Source organism: Crocuta crocuta, unplaced genomic scaffold (genome assembly GCF_008692635.1).
Source record: "Crocuta crocuta isolate KB4526 unplaced genomic scaffold, BGI_CrCroc_1.0 scaffold149, whole genome shotgun sequence".
NCBI classification, from domain to species: domain Eukaryota; kingdom Metazoa; phylum Chordata; class Mammalia; order Carnivora; family Hyaenidae; genus Crocuta; species Crocuta crocuta.
The window spans coordinates 7,519,148-7,538,235 of record NW_027551561.1 but is presented as its reverse complement, the minus strand read 5'-3'; the positions used below and the strand labels follow the sequence as shown (position 1 = coordinate 7,538,235).

Sequence of the window (19,088 nt, the reverse complement as noted above, 5' to 3'; positions counted from 1 at the left end):
GCCAGAGCCCTCATTCTCTGCCAGGAGAGTGGGGGCAGGCACCAAAAAGGAAGAGAAATAACAGAATGGAGGTTTTGAGAAGCATTGAAATACGTGAAGCATTATGACAAGGAAGATGAAACTCATGATTTAAAAATAAAACGGGAACACAAGAGAAAGCAAGCTTGAGAAAGAGAGTGGAGTGAATTTGTAAATCATCCATATGCATGTTTGCTCAAAACGCTATTGTTTTAGCAGCGGAGAAGGAATTAGAGGTAAATAAAATATGCAAATGCATTTCATAATGAAAAATCCTGTGATGAACAACTGAGATAATTGTTATGAAAACTCCCTGAAAAATATACAACATGTTCTAGAAATGTGAGGTGGCATGATTAGCATGCTGAGGTAGATGTTGCTGTGTGTGCTAATTTGGATCTCCAAATACCGGTCATTGGTCAACTAAGCAAAGGCCCCACGTCTCCTAGTTCAGTTTCAGAGAGTGCTAGAGATGTAGGCTTTCCAGGTCTTGGAAAGGTAGGCTTTCCAGGTAGGTCTTGGAGGAGAGCACCGCTTGCCTGGTGTCTATAGTAGGTTCCCTGGGGCCATCGCTGGTTGGAAGAATTGGATTTAACTCTCTGGCTATAATATGTAGAGCCAGAAGATAGAAAAGAATAAAATAAAGGGAGCAGAGCAGTTAAAAGGAGAGAAGGGAGATGTATATCTAGCATCTACTGAACTGCTTCTCTGTGCCAGAGATGGGGCATTTGGTATTTCATCTAATCATCAAAATAACTCTACAAAAGCCTCAGACTAGCCCAAGATCCTATGAGATATTGGAGTGCCCCGTGGCTCTCTTCTGTTTTCACTCCGTACTCTCTCCCTAGCATCATGGCCAGAGCTATAACTTGAACAATAATGACCAATGAAAAATTTCCAGTCTTCTCTGAGATTTAGTCATTATACCTAATTCCACACACAAATCTCAAACGTACGTCATACTCTTCAAGTCCAAAGCACATGGCTTCAACCTCCCTCATCCCCAACCTGTTCCCCAAACTTGATCTTCTTCTGGCATTTCCTATGTCTGTGGGGATAGGGATCCCCACGTATGTGTGCAAACCTGAAACCCAGAAATCTTTCATGACACCCTATTATCCCATACCCCCCTCCCATAGCCAAGTCCTATTTATTCTACTTCCTAAATATCTTTCCTAACTTTGTATCCTCCTCTCCCTGCCTAGACCTAGCTGGATCTTCTCTTGCCTTGTGTGATGCAATCACACTGGGTCTCCCCTTTCTTCTCTGGCTCCCTCCAATCGATTCTCCACATAGAAATCAAAAGGGCTTTTCCAAAGTACAAATCTAATTGTTTCTCTACCCTACTTCACTCCAACTTCACCAGCTTTGAATAAACCATCTGAAGGAATTCACGTTGCTCTTCAGATAAAGACCAACGTCCTTGCATCGCCTACAAGGTCTGGCATGATTTGACCTCCTGCCTCATTGTCACCTTTGTCTTCCTCCCTGTGTACTCTGCAGTCACACTGGCCTTGTCTCACCTTTTGTCCTTCTGCCAAAGGACCTTGTGACCCCACTCCTCTACATCTGAATCCTGCTCATCCTTCAGATAGTAGATCCCTTTTAATAGCTTTCCTTGACATCTTCATAGATCAGTATCCCTAATCTTTCATAAGATTTTATTTATCTTCTTAAAATACTTGGAAAACTTTAAATTCTATGTTTATTTTTTTAAGCTTTATTTTAAGTAGGCTCCATACCCAACATGGGGCTTGAACTCACAACCCTGAGATCAGGAGTTATCTGCTCCACTGATTGAGCCAGCTGGGCACCCCTAATTCTACATTTCTTTAAGCAATCATTTGTTTAACATCTGTCTTCCTTCACTAGCCTATAATTCCATTAGGGCAGTTATTGTGTGGTTAATCTCTGCCCTGTGTCTCCAGCATGTAGACAATGCTTGGTACATAATAGGTGTCCAATGGAATTTGTGGAACAAAGGGAGGCAGGCAGATGGGAAAGGGCATAGCTAAGGAGTGGCAGAGTCAGGATCCAAACCGGAGTCTGACTTCCTCCAGATCCCAGGCTCTTTCCTGGCAACAAGTAAGAGAGGAAAAGGTAAGGATGAGAGATGATTTTATCTTCTCACCATCTGGCCCAGATGAAGAGAGGGCTGTCCTCTAAAAGGATGAAGACCAGTGCCATTGTCAATGGAATTTTGTCATTGGTCTTCCATTGGTCATTTGTCATTTGACTGCCAGGCTATGCCTACTTAAATGAAACTCTATGCTGGGACTGGCTCCACGAGGCATTAAGGATTATTTGGATTATATCTTCAATAGCTCTCCATTGTTCTCAGAATACAATCCTAACATCTTAGCAAGACTTCTTGTCTTTTTCTGATTCTCTTTCCAACCCCCTCGGGCATCACTGCTTCTTCTCATCTCAGATTCTAACCAAACACGCCATGTTCCTTCATATCCTACCCTGGGACACATAGCTTACTTCCTGCCTGCCTGACCCACGTCCTGCTAGTGCTTTAAGACTCTACCCGCCTCTCTTTATCTCTGTCTCTTTGATCCCTAACTATTCCCACCCTTAACCTTCAGCTGGGTTTGTGGCGGATAAAGAAAGATTTAATTTCTTCTACTGTTTTTCTGCGATGCCTTGGTTTTTTTGTTTGTTTGTTTGTTTGTTTTGTTTGGTTGGTTCTTTTTACCACTACATCTAACCTGTGAATATTATTATTAATCATCCACCCATGGCACTCTGCTGCTTCAAACATTTCAATATTTATTTGATCTCTGGATGAGAGAGGATTTTCTAAGCATAAAAGCAATGGAAGAAATCACTAAGGGAAAGAAAATCAATCCATTTGACTACACCAAATTTAAAGCTCCTGGACGTCAGAAGCCATTCTAAACAAAACTAAAAGGCAAATGACAAGGCTGAGGAAAATATATGCAATAAATATGACAAAGGGTTGTTATCCTTCACATATAAGGAGCTCATATAAGTCGATAAAAAATATTAAAATCCCAGGAGAAAAGTGGGCAAACGACATGAATAAGTAAATAGCTAATAAACACATGAAAAATGTTTAACTTCCCCAGTAGTCAGGGAAATGCAAATTAACACAACCTAAGCCATTGTTCGACTATCAGATTAGGAGAACATTAAAGGCTGGCGAGGGTGCAGAGATCACTTGGTAGTTTTCCAAGAAAAACTAAGAGCTTGTTCAACTTTCAATAAACCCCTATCACCCAGAGGAAAAAAATCCAGGGTCTAGTCCTCACCCCACCTCTCCTGGCTCCTCTCCCAACACCCCTCCTCCCATCTGACACGTGCAGTGGTAATTTCCTGAGCATAGGACAGAAGTCCTCCTGCACAACTGCCCTTCCTGGGTCCTCTCCCCCTCTCCCCCTCCACCTTCTCCCAACCACCCAATCTCCTCCCCGCTAACACTTCTTGAAAATTCTGAGGCATCACCACCTTCGGGAAACTCTTGGGAGCAAGATTAGGCACCCCTGCACTGTGCTCTCATTACACGTGTTCCCTTACTTAGCATTTACTGCATTATATTGAAAATGACCCTTTATGGGTTTCTTTCCACCTTAGATCATATGCGCCTCAAGAGAGGCATTATATACTTATTCATTGCTAGATCGTGTAGATGCTCAACAGATGACTCTTGAACTGATCAATCATGTAATAAATTAATTATTCCATTTTGCCCCATAAATTTTTGCCACTAATCTGGTACATGCACGCTTTACTTAAAACAGATCAAATTAAGTCATGTTGGATGGGAAGAATACCTCACCCATGCCCCGGCCCTCATTTTAGTATCCATGTACTATCATCTTGTGGGTTGTAACCGATTAGTGAGCCATGAAATTAATTTATGGGTCACAACCATCACTTTTTAAGTGAAAAATATTAAAACAAGAAAAAAAATGGGACGGCACTGGTATCTGTTATTTCCTTTCCATTATGGATTTCCCCACTCACCACCCCCAGGCAGGCAGGAATGGTTGGTTGAGAACACAAAGCGGAGAGCTGAAGTTCCTGCTTGGATTTTTTAAAAAATTTAATGTTTGTTTATTTACTTTGAAAGAAAGAGAGAGGAAGTAGGGGAGGGGCAGAGAGAGAAGGAGAGAATCCCAAGCAGGCTCTGTCAGCACAGAGCCCAATGTGGGGCTCAAAGTCATGGAACTGTGAGATCATGACCTGAGCTGAAATCAAGAGTCAGATACTCAACCAACTGAGCCACCCAGGTGTCCTTTCTGCTCTGATTCTTATTAGCTCAAGGAGAGTTACCAATCTCTCTAGGCTGTGGTTTCCTTATCTGTAAAGTAGGAATGATAAAAATACAGATGGGAAGAACCAGCAAGGACTCAGTTATGCCACAAATTCTTAAAACCCTGCTCATCAGCATTTCTGACAGAGACAGCTTCCATATCAGCCAGAAGCAGACCCGGGCACGACTGCAGTGTTTCCCTCTGGCACATTCTGCTCTGATGTCTATTCCCTCTTTCTCCTTCGCAGCCAGTTGCCCACCCTGCTTTATATCGCGATTGAGTCGTGAGCCTCTCAGATTCAGGGGGGAAATGTGTACTCAGAGGCATCAGGTAAATTTATGGGCCTGAGACTACTGTCATAGGGTATGAAGTAAAGGACTCTTTCTAAATTGCTAATCTGATGTTGTCACTCCCCTGCCTTTCTATGGTCCCTATCTTGTTCAGATAAATAAAGCTCTGGTTCCTCAGTAGGATCTATATGGTTCTCCATGATCTGACATCCTGTCCATCCCACACTCCAGCCCCCTCAACCCCCTGTACTTCTCAAATCAGCCAGGCTCTCCTGGTCCTTTTCTGTGTTGTCTAATTTGCCCAGAACACCTCTCTGTCCCTTGACAGTTTCAACGAGGGCATCTGCTCTTCCCAGATTTCTTCACGCACTTCCATCTCCCTGCTGTACCCCCCCAGTCCCCAGCTTTGCACCCCTCCAGCACCACACTGCCACAGCTGTGGTTCAGTCGGCTGCTCATTTGTCCCTCTTGCTTCCTAAGGACAGGGAGGGCATCTTTTGCTCATAGCCCCAGCATCTAGCACACTTCTCTCCCAGAGTGAGCAAACTGGACAAGTCTGGTGGGGCAGGAGGGTTTAGAAGTGAGGTAGAGGAGGGTAGAGGAAGGAAAGGAAGAAATGGATGGAAAGCTTTCCTTTGTCACCTTTCCAGGATGTCCCAGGTCATAAAGCAACTCAGGGACTTTGAACAGTAAGCTGTTTTCTCATTTTCTATAGATCAGGTGCACACACTTTCTACAGATAGGGCACAGAGTCGAGTCTCTGGAGAGAAGGAACTTCTGGAATGAGGCAGGTCAGGGTAAGTACCAAGGTGGACGGGGTGCCAGGAACACGTGATCCATCTGGAAGATGTCACAGGCCGGAGGAGGCTCCCTGGGCTTTGCTCTGGAGGAATGCGGGCTTGAGCAATCAACCTTGGGAACACTGATAAGAGGCAAGAGGCAGAGAGATCCGTCTTCAAGTTGCAAAGGTACTTGGGGTGGGGCTGGGACAAGGCTGGCCACTCCCTTACTGCAGTGATTCCAGAACTTTCGGCTGCTCAGTTCCAGAGCTTATGAACTGAGACCCCTGCACGGACAGAGCCATGGTAACTGATGTGCTGCCATTGGGGTCACCTGCCTCAGGGCATGGGCGGCTTTGGGGAGAGAATGATCAATAACAGCTAATTAGTACCAGTCACACAACCAGGCATTTCACACATACCCCATTTTGTTCGACTGACACGCCAATCCCATGAGGTAGTAAAGAGGCTTGATTCTATAGATGAGAAAACAAAGGACCAGAGACGTTAAGTAACTTGTCCAAGCTTACACAGTAAATGACAGAGCCCAGATTTTTTTTTTTAATGTTTTATTTATTTCTGAGAGAGAGAGACAGCGTGAGCAGAGGAGGGTCAGGGAGAGAGGGAGACAGAGAATCTGAAGCAGGCTCCAGGCTCTGAGTTGGCTGTCAGCACAGAGCCCGACACGGGGCTTGAATCCACGAACCACGAGATCATGACCTGAGCCGAAGTCGGACACTTAACCAACTGAGCCACCCAGGCGCCCCGAGAGACCAAATTTGAATCTAATTGTTTGATTTTAAAGATCTGACTCGTCTCACACTCCATGTCTATCCCTGAGTCATTCCCTCTTCATTCAGTTTGAGTGTGATGCTCCTACTCCAGGGCAGGGATGGGTGGTGCAGGTCATGGAAGATCTACCACCATACAAGGACACTAGTGAACTGGGGACCTGGGATGCATCCATCTCCTAGGAAACCACATCAGGCTGAACCCCTGTGCTCACCAACCAGGTCCTCTTGAGGGAGAAGGTAACTTTAGCCAACTTTCACCTTCTCCAGAGACTTGTTTGCCCTGCACCAGGCACAAAGGATCTGCAGCCAGCTCAGAGACCCTGCAGCCTAGCAGGCACTTCTCAGGTGTGCAGAAACCTCTCCTTGCAGCAACCCAGGGATTCAGGAAGGGGCCAGGACTTGCAAGGGCTCACAGAAGGTAGGCGATGACCAGGTGTTGCTTCAGGGATGCTGGGAAACTTCACCTCCACCTCTCCCTGCCGCCCACACCTGCTGGATGGTATTTGAGATGCCAGTTTTGGGCTACCTCTCTTTGGCTTAGGGCTCTGACCTGGGTTAAAATGCAGGGACATTTACAACCATGGTGGTCATTGCAACCCCTTAGTAGAAAGTGGTTTCCAATCTCGTTATGAGTGCAGGTTTTTGAAAGGAAGGGAAAATGAAAAACAGGACTGTGGATGTCTGTTTGTGGAGGCCACAACATGGCAAATTCAAAGTGGCTTTCAGGAAGTTTCCCATTCACAGCCTACCAGCAGGACAAGAAAGTTAGCTACTTAGCATGTGTTCAGAGCTGATGGGAATGGACAATCAGTAAGGTGTCCCTGCAATCAGGAATCCACTCATCAGTCCACAGCGAGCTGATCTGAGCTTTCCTCTCCTGACTCCATGTCCCAGGTGGGAACTGGTACACAGTACACTGGTCAGAAGCACCCTGCTTTCCAGGAGAGAATGGACTGTGCCCAGTGGGACACTCGAATGACAAACAAGACTCCAATCTTGGACTTGGGAATATGGGGTCCTGGTTCTCTAGAACCAGACTGAGGCATCTGCTGACGAGTTAGGGCACAGAAAATGAAGTGGGACCAGACTCGGAGATCCAAACATGCCAAACTGCACAGCATGTGAACCAAGGCAGCTCCTGAGCCAGAGCCCTTTCTCCCAAGAGCAATGTTGACTCAGATCCTGAGAGGAACCAAAGTACTTCAGCCTTTCCTTCCTATATGTTTATGATGGCAATTATGCAATTCGGATGTATGTCTGGACTATGCGATTGGGATTCTGGATCCCACAAAGGTCCCGAGCCATAAAAATGCCCCTCATCTTTCAATATTTGCAAAACAGATAGAAACCAAAAGAAAGGGGGACCACATCCTTCATGAAGGTCACTGCTCATGTGGAAACTAGTTTATGGTAGGATCTTAACTTCCGCCTAAACTCTGAAGGGTCTTGAAATGCCTCTTTCTGGGTCGTACACACAAGGTGTCCTCAGGACTCTTAGGCTCCCTTCTCCCACCCTCATTTCTCAAATACGTCAGGCCACACCCAATACGTTTGAATGACTCAATAACCACTTGCTTGACAGAAGTCCAAGTGTACTGTCTTCCTAGTGGCAGGTAGGGAAAATTGCAGGCCCAACGAAAAGGAAAAATGAACTCTGTGTTCACTTTCAAAGGCAAACCTGGGAAGGGGAGGAGGGACTCAGATGCCCCAGGGACTGGACAGATAATACAAACAAATGAAACAGACCAGGTGAGAGACAGAGAGACAGAGAGAGACAGAGAGGGAGAGAGAACAAGCCCTGTCAAAAGACACAACTCCCACTGAGTTCAAGTTGATTGTCTTCTGCAGATGCATTTCAGAGGCGCCTTATCTTCAGATTGTTTAAGAGAAGCCAGAAACTCTGATTTCAATGCAAAACCCTGTGATTTTTTAGACGGTGGCTCAATTTTCTTAAAAACACTAGGTGGGCTAAATAAAGCTGCTGGTCTACCAGTTTCCAAAGCTCTGCTGTACAGATGGGCATGTGGTCACCAGGAACCGTGGTGTTAGACTGCCACTCAACAGCCACCATTTGCAACTGCAACAGAGGCATCGGCCTCTCACGCACAGCTGAAGTCCTGAGCCGTGGAGAACTGACACTACGGGGAAAAGTGGAAGGTTCCGCTGAGCCACCAGGGACGGTGGCTTTAAATGGCCGACTGCTCCTGCAGGAGCCCTTCAGGGCCCGGGAGGCCTTTATCTGTCTCCGAAGCCATGGCTGCTTCTCGAAGGACTTCCAGGTGTTCCTCAGCAGCCGACAGTGACTGGTCGACCCAGTCCAGGCCCCCGGTCAGGTGGCAGGCGTTCCTGGTCACCAGCACCAGGTGACTGACAGACAGGAGCAGGGCAGTTGTCCTAGAAGAAGCAGCAGGATCAGTCAGCCTCTCTGGGAAACGGACCGTGCTCCACAGCCTGCATGGACAAACTCTGGCCTGCCGTTCTTCAACCCTGGAGCCCCTTCCCTGAGAGGCTGGTGAGTGATTTAAAGATGGATCCACACTCAAATACATTTGGGAATGGCTGGGTTGAACAACATTACCCAAAGCCTTCTCTGAGCCGGTAACAGCTTGATCATATAGAGCTGTAAGGAAAGAATACAGTGCGCTGTGGCTCACTCACTCATTTAATTAAGACTGTGGAGCCCAGTTTGTGCAGCGTGCCTAGTGACATCCCAAAAGACTGTTCTGTAGGACAGTTCAGACCTAGTCGATTGGATGAGCGCATCCCCAACTGTTGCCCAGTTAAAGACAGGACATACGTACCCCTGTCTGGGGCATCCCTTATTGATTCTGAATCAATAAGGCCCTGAGATGGTTTAGACCACTCTAAAAACAAAATGTAATCAAAAACCAAATTGAGGAGTAGGGTTTTATTTCCCAGTATTGAAAGATTCACTGTAGAATATCTTTTATACAGTGAGTGTGTATGATGCACGTAGGGCTGTACTACAGATTCCTAGCCCGTAGGCACAGCTGGGCAGCAATGGGAGCGGAGCAGAAAAACCAACTGAAGCACCGGGAGCCACTGTAATCACTGCAATCTGGCAATCATCACACAGCAGATCTATGAAATGCTCATATAAATCCAAGAGACAAAAGATTCTGCTTGTTTTAATGAGTTTGCATCTGGTAGAGGAATAGAATTTCAAAAGCCTAAGTACGCTCAGTGTACTACGGGAGGGTCAGGAGAGGGGGTCCCGGGTATGTCCTGTACAGGTGAGCACAGCCTGAGCTGACCTGTCCCTTCCGTTCTCTTCACTCTGCTCACCACCTGCCCGGCCCACTGGGCGGCACTCACAGCCAGGGCGTGTCTGCTTCCGGGGCCCAAGAAGAGAGGCAGCCCATGGGAGAAACGGGACACAGGGAAGGTGCAGATAGGACTTCGCGTGGCCAGATACTTAATCATAAAAATTCAAAATCTAAGACTGGCTCTTCCTAATCCCAGGTTTCAGGAAGAGCCGGACCTCTATCACCATTCACACTCAATGGCGCTCAAAGCCCTGGGAGCCCAGCACCACAGCCTTCTCCACAACCCACACAGTGGGCCTCCGGGATGTGATACAACAGTGAGCTTCCGGGGTGAGAAACCGAATGGCCCCTCCCCCGCTCCTCACCGTGCATCCAGGAGTTTGGGGTCCAACGGAGGGTACATCGATTTCACCACATCGTCCACTCTGTGGGGAGGCAAAAAGGATGTCAGTATTTCACCTTCCTTGGGTCCTTTTCTGTTCTTCCTTCATTTCTACCTCTCTTTGTCTCCTGATACTGAAGAGCCCCAATTTTATTGAGTCTTTCTCTAATTGCTTTTGCATTCTCAGACAGTCTTAAACAGAAAGACTTTCGGTTCAGTTTGGAGAATATTTTGTTTTCTGGTTTTGTTTCAGTCCCTGTAGTTTTTAAAAAGTGTTACGTTCACCCTTCTGGAATGATGTTCAAGATACACTACTAAATTAAAAGGGCAAACTGCCAAAAATATATAAAGTTTGATCAATCCATCGGCGTGAAAATAAACAAAAGCTGTGACGTGCAGCAGGCGAACGAACACTCACCATTCAGTCGTGTTGCCACCAGGGATTGGAATGGGGTGGAAGCTGGGGCTCCTTCACTTTCCAGATCTCCTATTTCTGCATTTTGACTTTGGTTAAGTATTTGCTACTACTGTGTTTTTAAAAAAAAAAATGGCTAACTATAGAGAACACTAAAAAAAAAAAAAGCCTACAAGTTTAATTTGGGTCCAAACTACTCCACTGGATTTCCTTTACATACGGTACAATTCATGGTTAATTTTTTTTTTAAGTCAAGTTCAGAAAGGAGCTGCTATTCATTCTGATTTGCATGGTTCAAGATTTTCAGCCAAATCCTTGCTCCTGACCCCCCGGTAGTCAGGAAGAAAAAATAATGGTGTATTGTTTGATTTTGAAAAGCACCTGAAAACAGATAGATGCCCTCTGATGTTCCTGTCTCAAGGCTAAGGGGCTGGTGAGGAAACACAAAGATCATCAGCAGCTGTCTTCACCGGCCCCTTTCCCTGTAGTGCCCTGGAACTGAAGCCACTCGCCTGGAAACTAATATGTATCCACACACTATGTAGAATAAATGAAGCAAAAAAAACCAATGGGGGCAAAAACAGTCCAGATGAAGAAAGAAGCATGAAGGCAAAAAGATGAAGCAAGGGCACGGACTGAATTATGGCGGGGAACATTCGGGAAGCAGTCCAAGGGGCTCAAAAGGAAGGGCCAGTGTGTACCAGGTCAGGTCCACTCTGAGCAATGCCACACCAGCCCTCTAGAAACAGGGCTAATCCCCATCGCCAAGGACTTCCTTCCTCCCAGGAAATCCCAATCTCTGTCCTCCTCCCACCCCTCCGGGCAATGCCTCCTGGTTTACAAGTAGACATCACAGGAGCTGCACCAGCCCCAGGGGTGGCTCTTAGCAGGGACTGGAAGCATGACGCAGGTCTAGCAGATAGGAGCAGTCGCTACCAACAATGGGTGGCCAGAGGAACGCCTCCTGCTTGCCCAGAGCCTCGGCTGGAGGGCCTCCTGGCCAGGCTGGTACAAGTCCTGTGGCTACGCCCATGCGGGGCAGCTCCAGTTCAGAAAGCCAAGAACTGTTCTGGGCTGAGTCTCTCCCTGGGATTATCTCCCTCCTACTTTCTCAACTCACTCAACTCCCTGGACAGAGTTCAAGTGCTCCAGCTCTCATATTCCTTCAGAGGGCTGGTTCCTCGGCATCTAGCAGAGGCCATGGCAACTAGGAAACCGAGAGCCCCTGGAACTCACTGGGAGTGCCACCATTCCAACCAGGGACAGGAGGCACTGTCTCCACGGTAAGGCTGCCTGGATGACTGAGAAAACATCCTGGACCAGGCCAACTCCCAACTCAGGCACATCCACATACCAGCCACCAGATGGCAGCACAAGCTCAGTACCACCCTCCTTCCTAAGAAAAGGGCTTTATGTTTCTCCACAAAGTCAAGCCCAAATGAGGGGGTGTAGTTGTTGACTACAGTCCTGCTGGTTGCCTCCCACATGGGGTTTTGTAGACAGCCTGGAATTTGGGAGATCTGAATGAGGTATGGCTTCTCTCCCACCCCCCCAACCCCCAAACCCAGTCCTGGAGGCTGCTGGCTGGGCCATGGCTGGGGCACTGGTTGACAGGGAAGTGGCAAGGAGCAGGTCCCTGAAACTGGTCTCCCGTACAGATAGGGCAGGGTGGGGCGTGGCCAGCATGAGGGTGTGGACACCGTCGGAAAATGTGCTTCCGGCCCAGAGCCTGGGAAGAAGGGAAGGCAGGCAGCCCCAGCTGGAATGGGGCTGAGGGAGAGGCTGAGGCATCTGCAGAATGGACTGGAAGAGTCAGCACTAGTCATATGCTAGGATTCCCCAAAAAGTCGCCAGAGGAGGCCTGTGGGAGGCGGGGGGCACTGTGTGAGACCAGTATCTAAACCCTGGCTCGGTCTCTGAGAATCTATACCTTCCTGGGTGCTCTGTAAATGTCAGGGACACCAATAACTGAAGTTGCCTCTTCGAGGAGCCTGGCCTGCCTGCCACCTGAGCTTCCGGTCCCTCCCTCCACCCTGCCCCTCCCCCCCAGAGGGTGGGGCCCTCAAGGCCCACCAGCTCACCTGGGGCTGATCCGCTTGGCCACCACAATGATGTCGCTGACACTGGCTGAGTTCTTCATCTTGGCCCCGGAGCCCATTGTCATGGCAACAAGTTTTTCTGTCAGAGTGTGACAAATCTAACACAGCAGGGAGGGGAGAGGTGATGAGGGAGGGGACGCCCCAGCTCCCCCAAGAGCTTTTGCTGCCCCCACAAATATGGCACCTGCCTTGGGTTCCATCCCACACCGGGGCCCCTAACCTAGCAGGCAAATTAAAGTGAAAAAGCACACAAGACTAATGGGGTGGGAGAGGCAAAAGCCAAGGACGCGGTCCAGTGAGGAGAGAGAGGTGGGGAGCTCAGATCAGGGTCACGGTTTCGGCTTAGAGAAGTCCAAGCTGAAATAATCCGTCTAAGAAAAATCATGTGCTCTAATTTTGCCTTCTCGTCTGGGGGGAAAAACCTACTTTCTCCTTCTATTCTTTCACCTCATGGTTTAGCCTTCCAGATGGCTAGATCTCCCCAGTGGGGCACCCTCAGGAACACAGCTGGACAGAGGACACTGTCCCCTTGAAGCACTTCCTCCAAAAGCAGCCCTTAGTTCAACAATTATCTGGGGTTGGCCATGTTTGTCACGGGTTTTGTCAACACAGCCACGGCAAAGGAGTCTTCAAAAAAGGCATGACTATGACCTGAGGCCTATCTCGTCATCCATCAACAATGCCACCACCTCCAAAAGCTTGGCTCCCCCCTTCCACACCTACCTGATGTTAGAACCTGGATGTGCTCCTGTCCCTGGTAAATAAGTTCCGTTACCTGCCTCCTACTTGGGACTGGAAAAGAGGGCGGGAAGAAGGCCAAGAGCTCACCCAGGAGAGAGCCTGGGGACTCAAGGGCAGGTGGCCAAGCCAAAGGGCCTCCAGACCCTAGGGCCTCTCCCCTCTCCTTTGATCTGAGGACCTCAGCTGGACCACTGATTCCAATCCAATAAGACTCCTTCCTGCTGCTGACTTATCCCCCAGCTCAGGTGTCACAGGTGGGGACAGGGACAAAACAGTGCCAGGACACATGCTAGCTGGGAGACGGCAGATGAATACGGCATGATTGCTCTAGTCATTAGACCTGTCTGAAACCATATCCACACCCAAATGCTTCTTGGAATTAAATAATCCTGGACTGTGTGACAATTTCCTACTAGACGCTCCTTTGTCCCTCAAGAGGGACAGCTACAGGAGAGGTGGGATGAAAGACTTCATACTATCTTGTACTGAATGAAACCAGAGAAAACACAAGGCCGTCTGTCTTTGAAATCTTGAATAATTACTGGACAAAAAGATAAATATGTAGTTTCCCAGGTTACCGAGATGAAGAAACTGTCAATATCTGCAATTGGCCAAATATTTCAATATTATTCTATCAGGCAAGGATTAAAAGACCAAATACTGAGGTGCCTGGGTGGCTCAGTCGGTTAAGCACCTGACTCTTGGTCTTGGCTCAGGTCATGATCTCACAGTTTGTGAGTTCAAGCCCCACATCAGACTCCATGCTGTCAGTGCAGAGCCTGTTTGGGATTCTCTCCCTCTCCCTCTTTCTCTGGCCTTCCCTGCTTATACTTTCTCTCTCTCTCTCTCTCTCTTTTTCTCTCTCTCTCTCAAAATAAATAAATAAACTTCAAAAAAAATTTTTTTTTATAAAATTTTTTTTATTTTTTTAAGGTTTGTTTTTTTTTTATTCATTTCTAGGAGAGAGAGAGAGACAGCGTGAGCAGGGGAGGGTCNACTTAACTGACTAAGCCACCCAGGAGCCCCCCAAAAAATTTTTTTAAATGCTAAAACTACAAAAATTACCCAAAGCTATAAAAACTAGTCAAAATGCAAATTGGATGCAATTGTCCACCCAATCGTGGAGGCTGCAGGAATTAGAAGGAAAAAAATCTGCCTTCAAGTACAATACTCATGGTTTGGATTTTTCAACACACTGACTGTCCCAGGTGGCTGACCACCGTCCCAGCCAGAGAGGGCCAGTGAAGGACCTTCTAGTAACTGGAGAAGTCCAGACACAGAACTCAACTCGCGGAGCAAAGGGCTGAGCTCTCTGTTAATGAAGGAAAGTGCCCAGAGAGAAGCTGGGGAACCCTCTCCCCCCGGGCACACCACCTTCCCCAGCTGGTGGAGATGCAGCTAGTGACCACCTACACGGCGTTTCTCACAGGTCACTATATTAGCAGGACCGGGTCCCTGAGTTGTAACAGGCTGCCCAGGAGGGAGTGCCAACAGCAGAACTCCCAAGCGTCAGGCATGTTTAAAAAACCTCTTGCATGGGTTCAGTGCCCTTCCTAAGATGCCCTTCCAGAGTGTGTGCATAGGGATGATTTGGGGAGTCCCCTCCCCCACCCCCTTATCTCATGAGAAATCCAAAAGTATTACCTTCAAGATGGCAATGCAGTGGGACATGAGACCCCTGGGGAGACAAGAAGAATCTGTCAGTGCTTCTCCACGCAGGCCACCTGGCTCCAGGCACCAGCCCTGCTCCTCACGTAGCTCTGACCGGTGGGATGCCACCGAGGGCAGGAATGCCTCTGGGTCAAATGGAACAGGTCCACGAGCTGAATGAGGAGGCATCTTCTTTCTTTCCTTTCCCTTCCCCTCCCGGATCCGGCCGGCTGGCTCTTCCAGGTAGCACTCACCTCTCAAGGCATGCTTTCTTAGAACTCTGAGCTCCTGACACTGTCCCCTCCACCCCGTGTGACTTCCCCCTCATTCTGCGCGGGGTGAGCACCTCATCCTGCAAGGCCCAGGTCAAAAGGCCCTCACTCTGTGACGGCCTTCATGAAAGCCACCTCCCGCCCCCCATCCCAGGCAGCTCTACACATGGCCTCCTCTGTGCGCCCGCGGCACTGTGCACAGACCCGCTAACGTTTCAGAGATACTGCATTTCGTAGAAGTCTGTCTCCCCCAGCGGTTTAATATCTGTGGTAACTGGCCCAGTGTCCTACACATAATGGCCCCCCACATGTCTTGAATGATGATGGCACACACTTCTCCACATGTAGAGGCTCCTGCCGGATGGAGAGACCCCTGAGGGATCCTGGAGACAAAGGCTTCATCCCTGGAGCCCGAGTGTCAAATTCACGGGCACCCTAAGGATAGCCCAAGCACATCGAGGTGACTTTGTAAGAACCTCTGCCACACATGTACGGGCCTCAGTGTTTAAATCTACAGAATGGGGGGAGAAGGGACAAACATGGTCATATTATAATCTGATCCTCCATCCCCAGGCTGAGGGCCGGGGAAAGAGCCGTAAGTGACCCAGTGCCCCTGGACACCCGGTCAAGTTTTGTGGCAAAGAAAGCCAGAAAAGGGCACCCAGAAGACCGTGTGCCATCCCCGGGGGACTGAAGGAAGCACGTGGTCCCCAGGGCTTACGAGGCATCTTCGATCCAGTCTTCGTTCTCCAAAATGGCCTCAATGTGAGGGTTGGTGATGACCACGTCGTCCAGTTCTAACTCAGACGGCTCCGACTGGGTCTCCATGGCGCCAATGAGGTCCACAATGGGCCTGGAAGGAAGTGCCCATGTGAGTGGTTTCATGATGGCTGACTGTCGCTGACCCACTCCTCACAGAGGCCCCCGTATCCCCCAGCAGGATGCAGAAAGTTAGCAAGTTAAGGCAGGGACCCGTTGGCCTGGAGCCACACCTGACCCTCTGGGACCGCAGATGCAGGCAGGCACGCGGTTAGACGTGGGTCACGGAGGCAGGCGGCGCCTAAGGAAAGGTGAAGCAGAATGAGGTGAGCCAATAAGAGAAAGAGGCACAGATGTATCAGACCGGGCTGCTCCTTCAGCACAAAACAGCATCCTTCTTAAACCGATTTTCCCTTCAAGCCTACTTTTTCCAGAGAAGCTGAAGTTCCTATCAGCCAATCCTCCCTGGTCTGCAGAATCACTGTCAGGAAGGACTTTGGTCCGCCCGCATAACCCTACCCCCTTCCTTGTTCTACCGGAGAAGTGGGAGGGATCATAAGCCTGACTTTGCAACAGGGGACGCCGGAGCATTCGTTCCATAGCAGAGCTTTCATGGGTCATATAAATGGGCATTTACAAATTATCCACCTCTCAACAGAGATGCTGATAGGATTCAGACAGAGGGGTGAGAGAAACTAAGGGTCAGCTGCCATGGTCCCTCAAGGGTCTATCCATTAAAACACCCCTAATCGGAAAACTGGATCATGCTTATAAAATATATCGTGCACACAATGCATCACAAAGAAATCAGTGCAAAGCGGGAGACTGTCCTCTGCTCGGATTCACAAAACGGAGTATCTGCTACTTCCATGTGTGGCTGGAATGCAGGCCCGGGAGTTCTGTTGCTAAAGTCTGGCTGGAAAGAGGTTGAGCGTATTCAAATGCTAAGGGAAGTGGTCAGTTCTGGATAGATGGCCACCATTGTGCTAGGTGAGCCCATTTGGTCGCTTTCTCCTGAGCTCAGTGACAGAGTCAGAGAAGGCTCAGGACATTGCTAAGCTCCAAGGTCTTTCCTGGAAAGAGAGACTTTGGGTACCATTTTGGAGACACAAAGCTGAGCTAGAGTTGCCCAGTACCAAACTTCATGGGCTCCTCTCTTTTATTTTCTGCTGTCGGAGCCCCTGGGAGGACCCGCCCCTGCCCCTGTCCCCTCCCTGGGCCCACTCACTTGGAATCATAGCGCTGCAAGAGGTCTCGAGGCCGGCAGTAGCGCTGCCTGCAAACCACCACCAAGGCTGCGAACGAGGCCAGGAAGATGGTGGCCAGCACACCTATGGCGACAATCACCACAGTCTCCATGCTTCTGGGTGGCTCCCTCAGTCCCAGTCACGTCCCCAGAGTGAGCTAAATCTTGAAAGACACAAGGGCAGAGCAGGCCTTGGTAAAGAAGCAGCAAAAGAGAGTGGGGCAGCGGGGTCCTACCTGTTGGGGGCGGGGGATGTGGAGAGCCAGGTTCCCCCCAAGTCACCTGCAGAGACCTGAGGGCCTGAACAGAATCGAGATGCATTTTATGTCATGTCCCAAATTTGCCTTTTGTCTAATTAAAAGTTTGCCACCTGCTGGACCAGGTTGGCTTTTAAAATCTGGACAAAAGGGAGCAGTTGGGTGGCTCAGTCGGTTAAGCGTTCAACTTCAGCTCAGGTCATGATCTCACCGTTCATGGGTTCCAGCCCCATGTCAGGCTCTGTGCTGACAGCTTGGAGCCTGGAACCTGCTTCAGATCCTGTGTCTCCCTCTCTCTCTGACCCTCCCCCACTCCCACTCTCTCTCTCTCAAAAATAAAAATAAATAAACATTAAAAAAAAGAATTTAAAATCTGGATAAAAGGAAACAACTAGCACTGCTGTTTTCACTTCTACACCAACTGCAGGAAAGAATACCCTCCTAAGAAGGGAAGGATTGCATTTACTGAAAATCTACTCTGTGCCTGGCACTTTGTGTGTTAACTCTTCTAACAATCCTGAGGTAGGTATTAGTATTCCCATTTTACAGTTAAGAAAACAGGCTCAGGAAGGTTAAGTGATTTGTCCAAGGTTCTGTAGTCCAAAAGCAGAAACCCATCCACTCAAACTGATATGCGCATCCACTGCCCTTCACCTTTCTAAGAAGGGAAGAAGATTCTAAACACCATGGAAAAGAATTAGATTGTCAATTTGCGTGTTAGAAACTTACAACTGGTGTTAACATGTTCATTGCCTATTGCCTGTTTTCATTCAGGGGGATCTTCCACACCTATCTGAGACTCAGGTAAAGAAACAAAAATATCTCAGAGAGCTATGTTTTCTTTTTTCTTTTTTATTCTTTTTAGTTTATTGTCAAGTTGGTTTCCATATAACACCCAGTGCTCATCCCCACAAGCGCCCTCCTCCATGTCCATCACCCTCCTTCCCCTCCCCCCCCATACCCATCAGTCCTCAGTTCGTAGAAAGCTTTGTTTTCATTACAGGCTCCCACTAGTGTGCCTTTGAGCAAGTCTCTTCCCCTCTCTGGGCTTTGATTTCTCCATCTGCAAAAGAGGGGCTTTGATCTAGGAGTTCCTATGATCCCAGAATGATGCAGAACTTTTTCTATACTACACGTCTCAGGTTTGAATGTTCCAGTTGTCATTCAGTAAGTATATATTGGTCATCTACTAGGCACCAAGCACTAGGCTGGATTCTGAAGATTGGAGAAAAATAAGACACGAACCTTAAACCTCGATGAGCTAAGAAAGAGGTGGACAAATNTTAAACCTCGATGAGCTGATTGTGGGGATGAGCACTGAGTGTTATGTGGAAACTAATTTGACAATAAACTATTAAAACAAAAAACAAAAAACAAAAACAAACAAACAAACAAAAACCTCGATGAGCTGAGAAAGAGGTGGACAAACGGACAAATGTTTTCTGCTTGCTTGTCACCCGCTTCCCCAGCTCAACTCCCTGTGCTGTGCCACACGCAGAGGACACAGACTAGAGCTACCTGTGCTTGGATGAGATTTTCTGCGAAAGCCTTTCTTCACAGAGCAGATGTTGTCTGAGCTGGGTTTGAAGGATGAGTAGGAATTTGCCAGGTGGACAACATAGGGACTTTGTTGGCTCAAAGTGCCAAGGAGGCCTTTCTGAAAGGTTTCACAGAGCTGTTCTACCACCTGGAACTCACTTGCTCAAGAGGGTGAGAAGGGTGGGGTCTGTCTCATTTCTGCATCTCCCATAGGAAGTCAGGGGGTAATTCTGAGGGTCTGCCTCAATTTCTCTAGATGTGTGTTTGTCTACACTGT

At 48.3% G+C, this 19,088-nt stretch overlaps 1 protein-coding gene across 1 annotated transcript; it reads right to left on the bottom strand.

Annotated features, from left to right (window-relative positions):
* Positions 1-5,953: 5,953 nt before the first annotated feature.
* Positions 5,954-17,175, bottom strand: TMEM98 (transmembrane protein 98). The gene is made up of 6 exons (XM_077749814.1): positions 16,998-17,175; positions 15,732-15,863; positions 14,733-14,766; positions 12,330-12,445; positions 9,817-9,876; positions 5,954-8,558 (listed from the first exon to the last, which is right to left on the bottom strand). Exons 1-6 carry the CDS (start codon positions 17,126-17,128, stop codon positions 8,351-8,353), a joined length of 681 nt encoding a protein of 226 aa, XP_077605940.1. The 5' UTR covers positions 17,129-17,175; the 3' UTR covers positions 5,954-8,350.
* Positions 17,176-19,088: the final 1,913 nt, after the last annotated feature.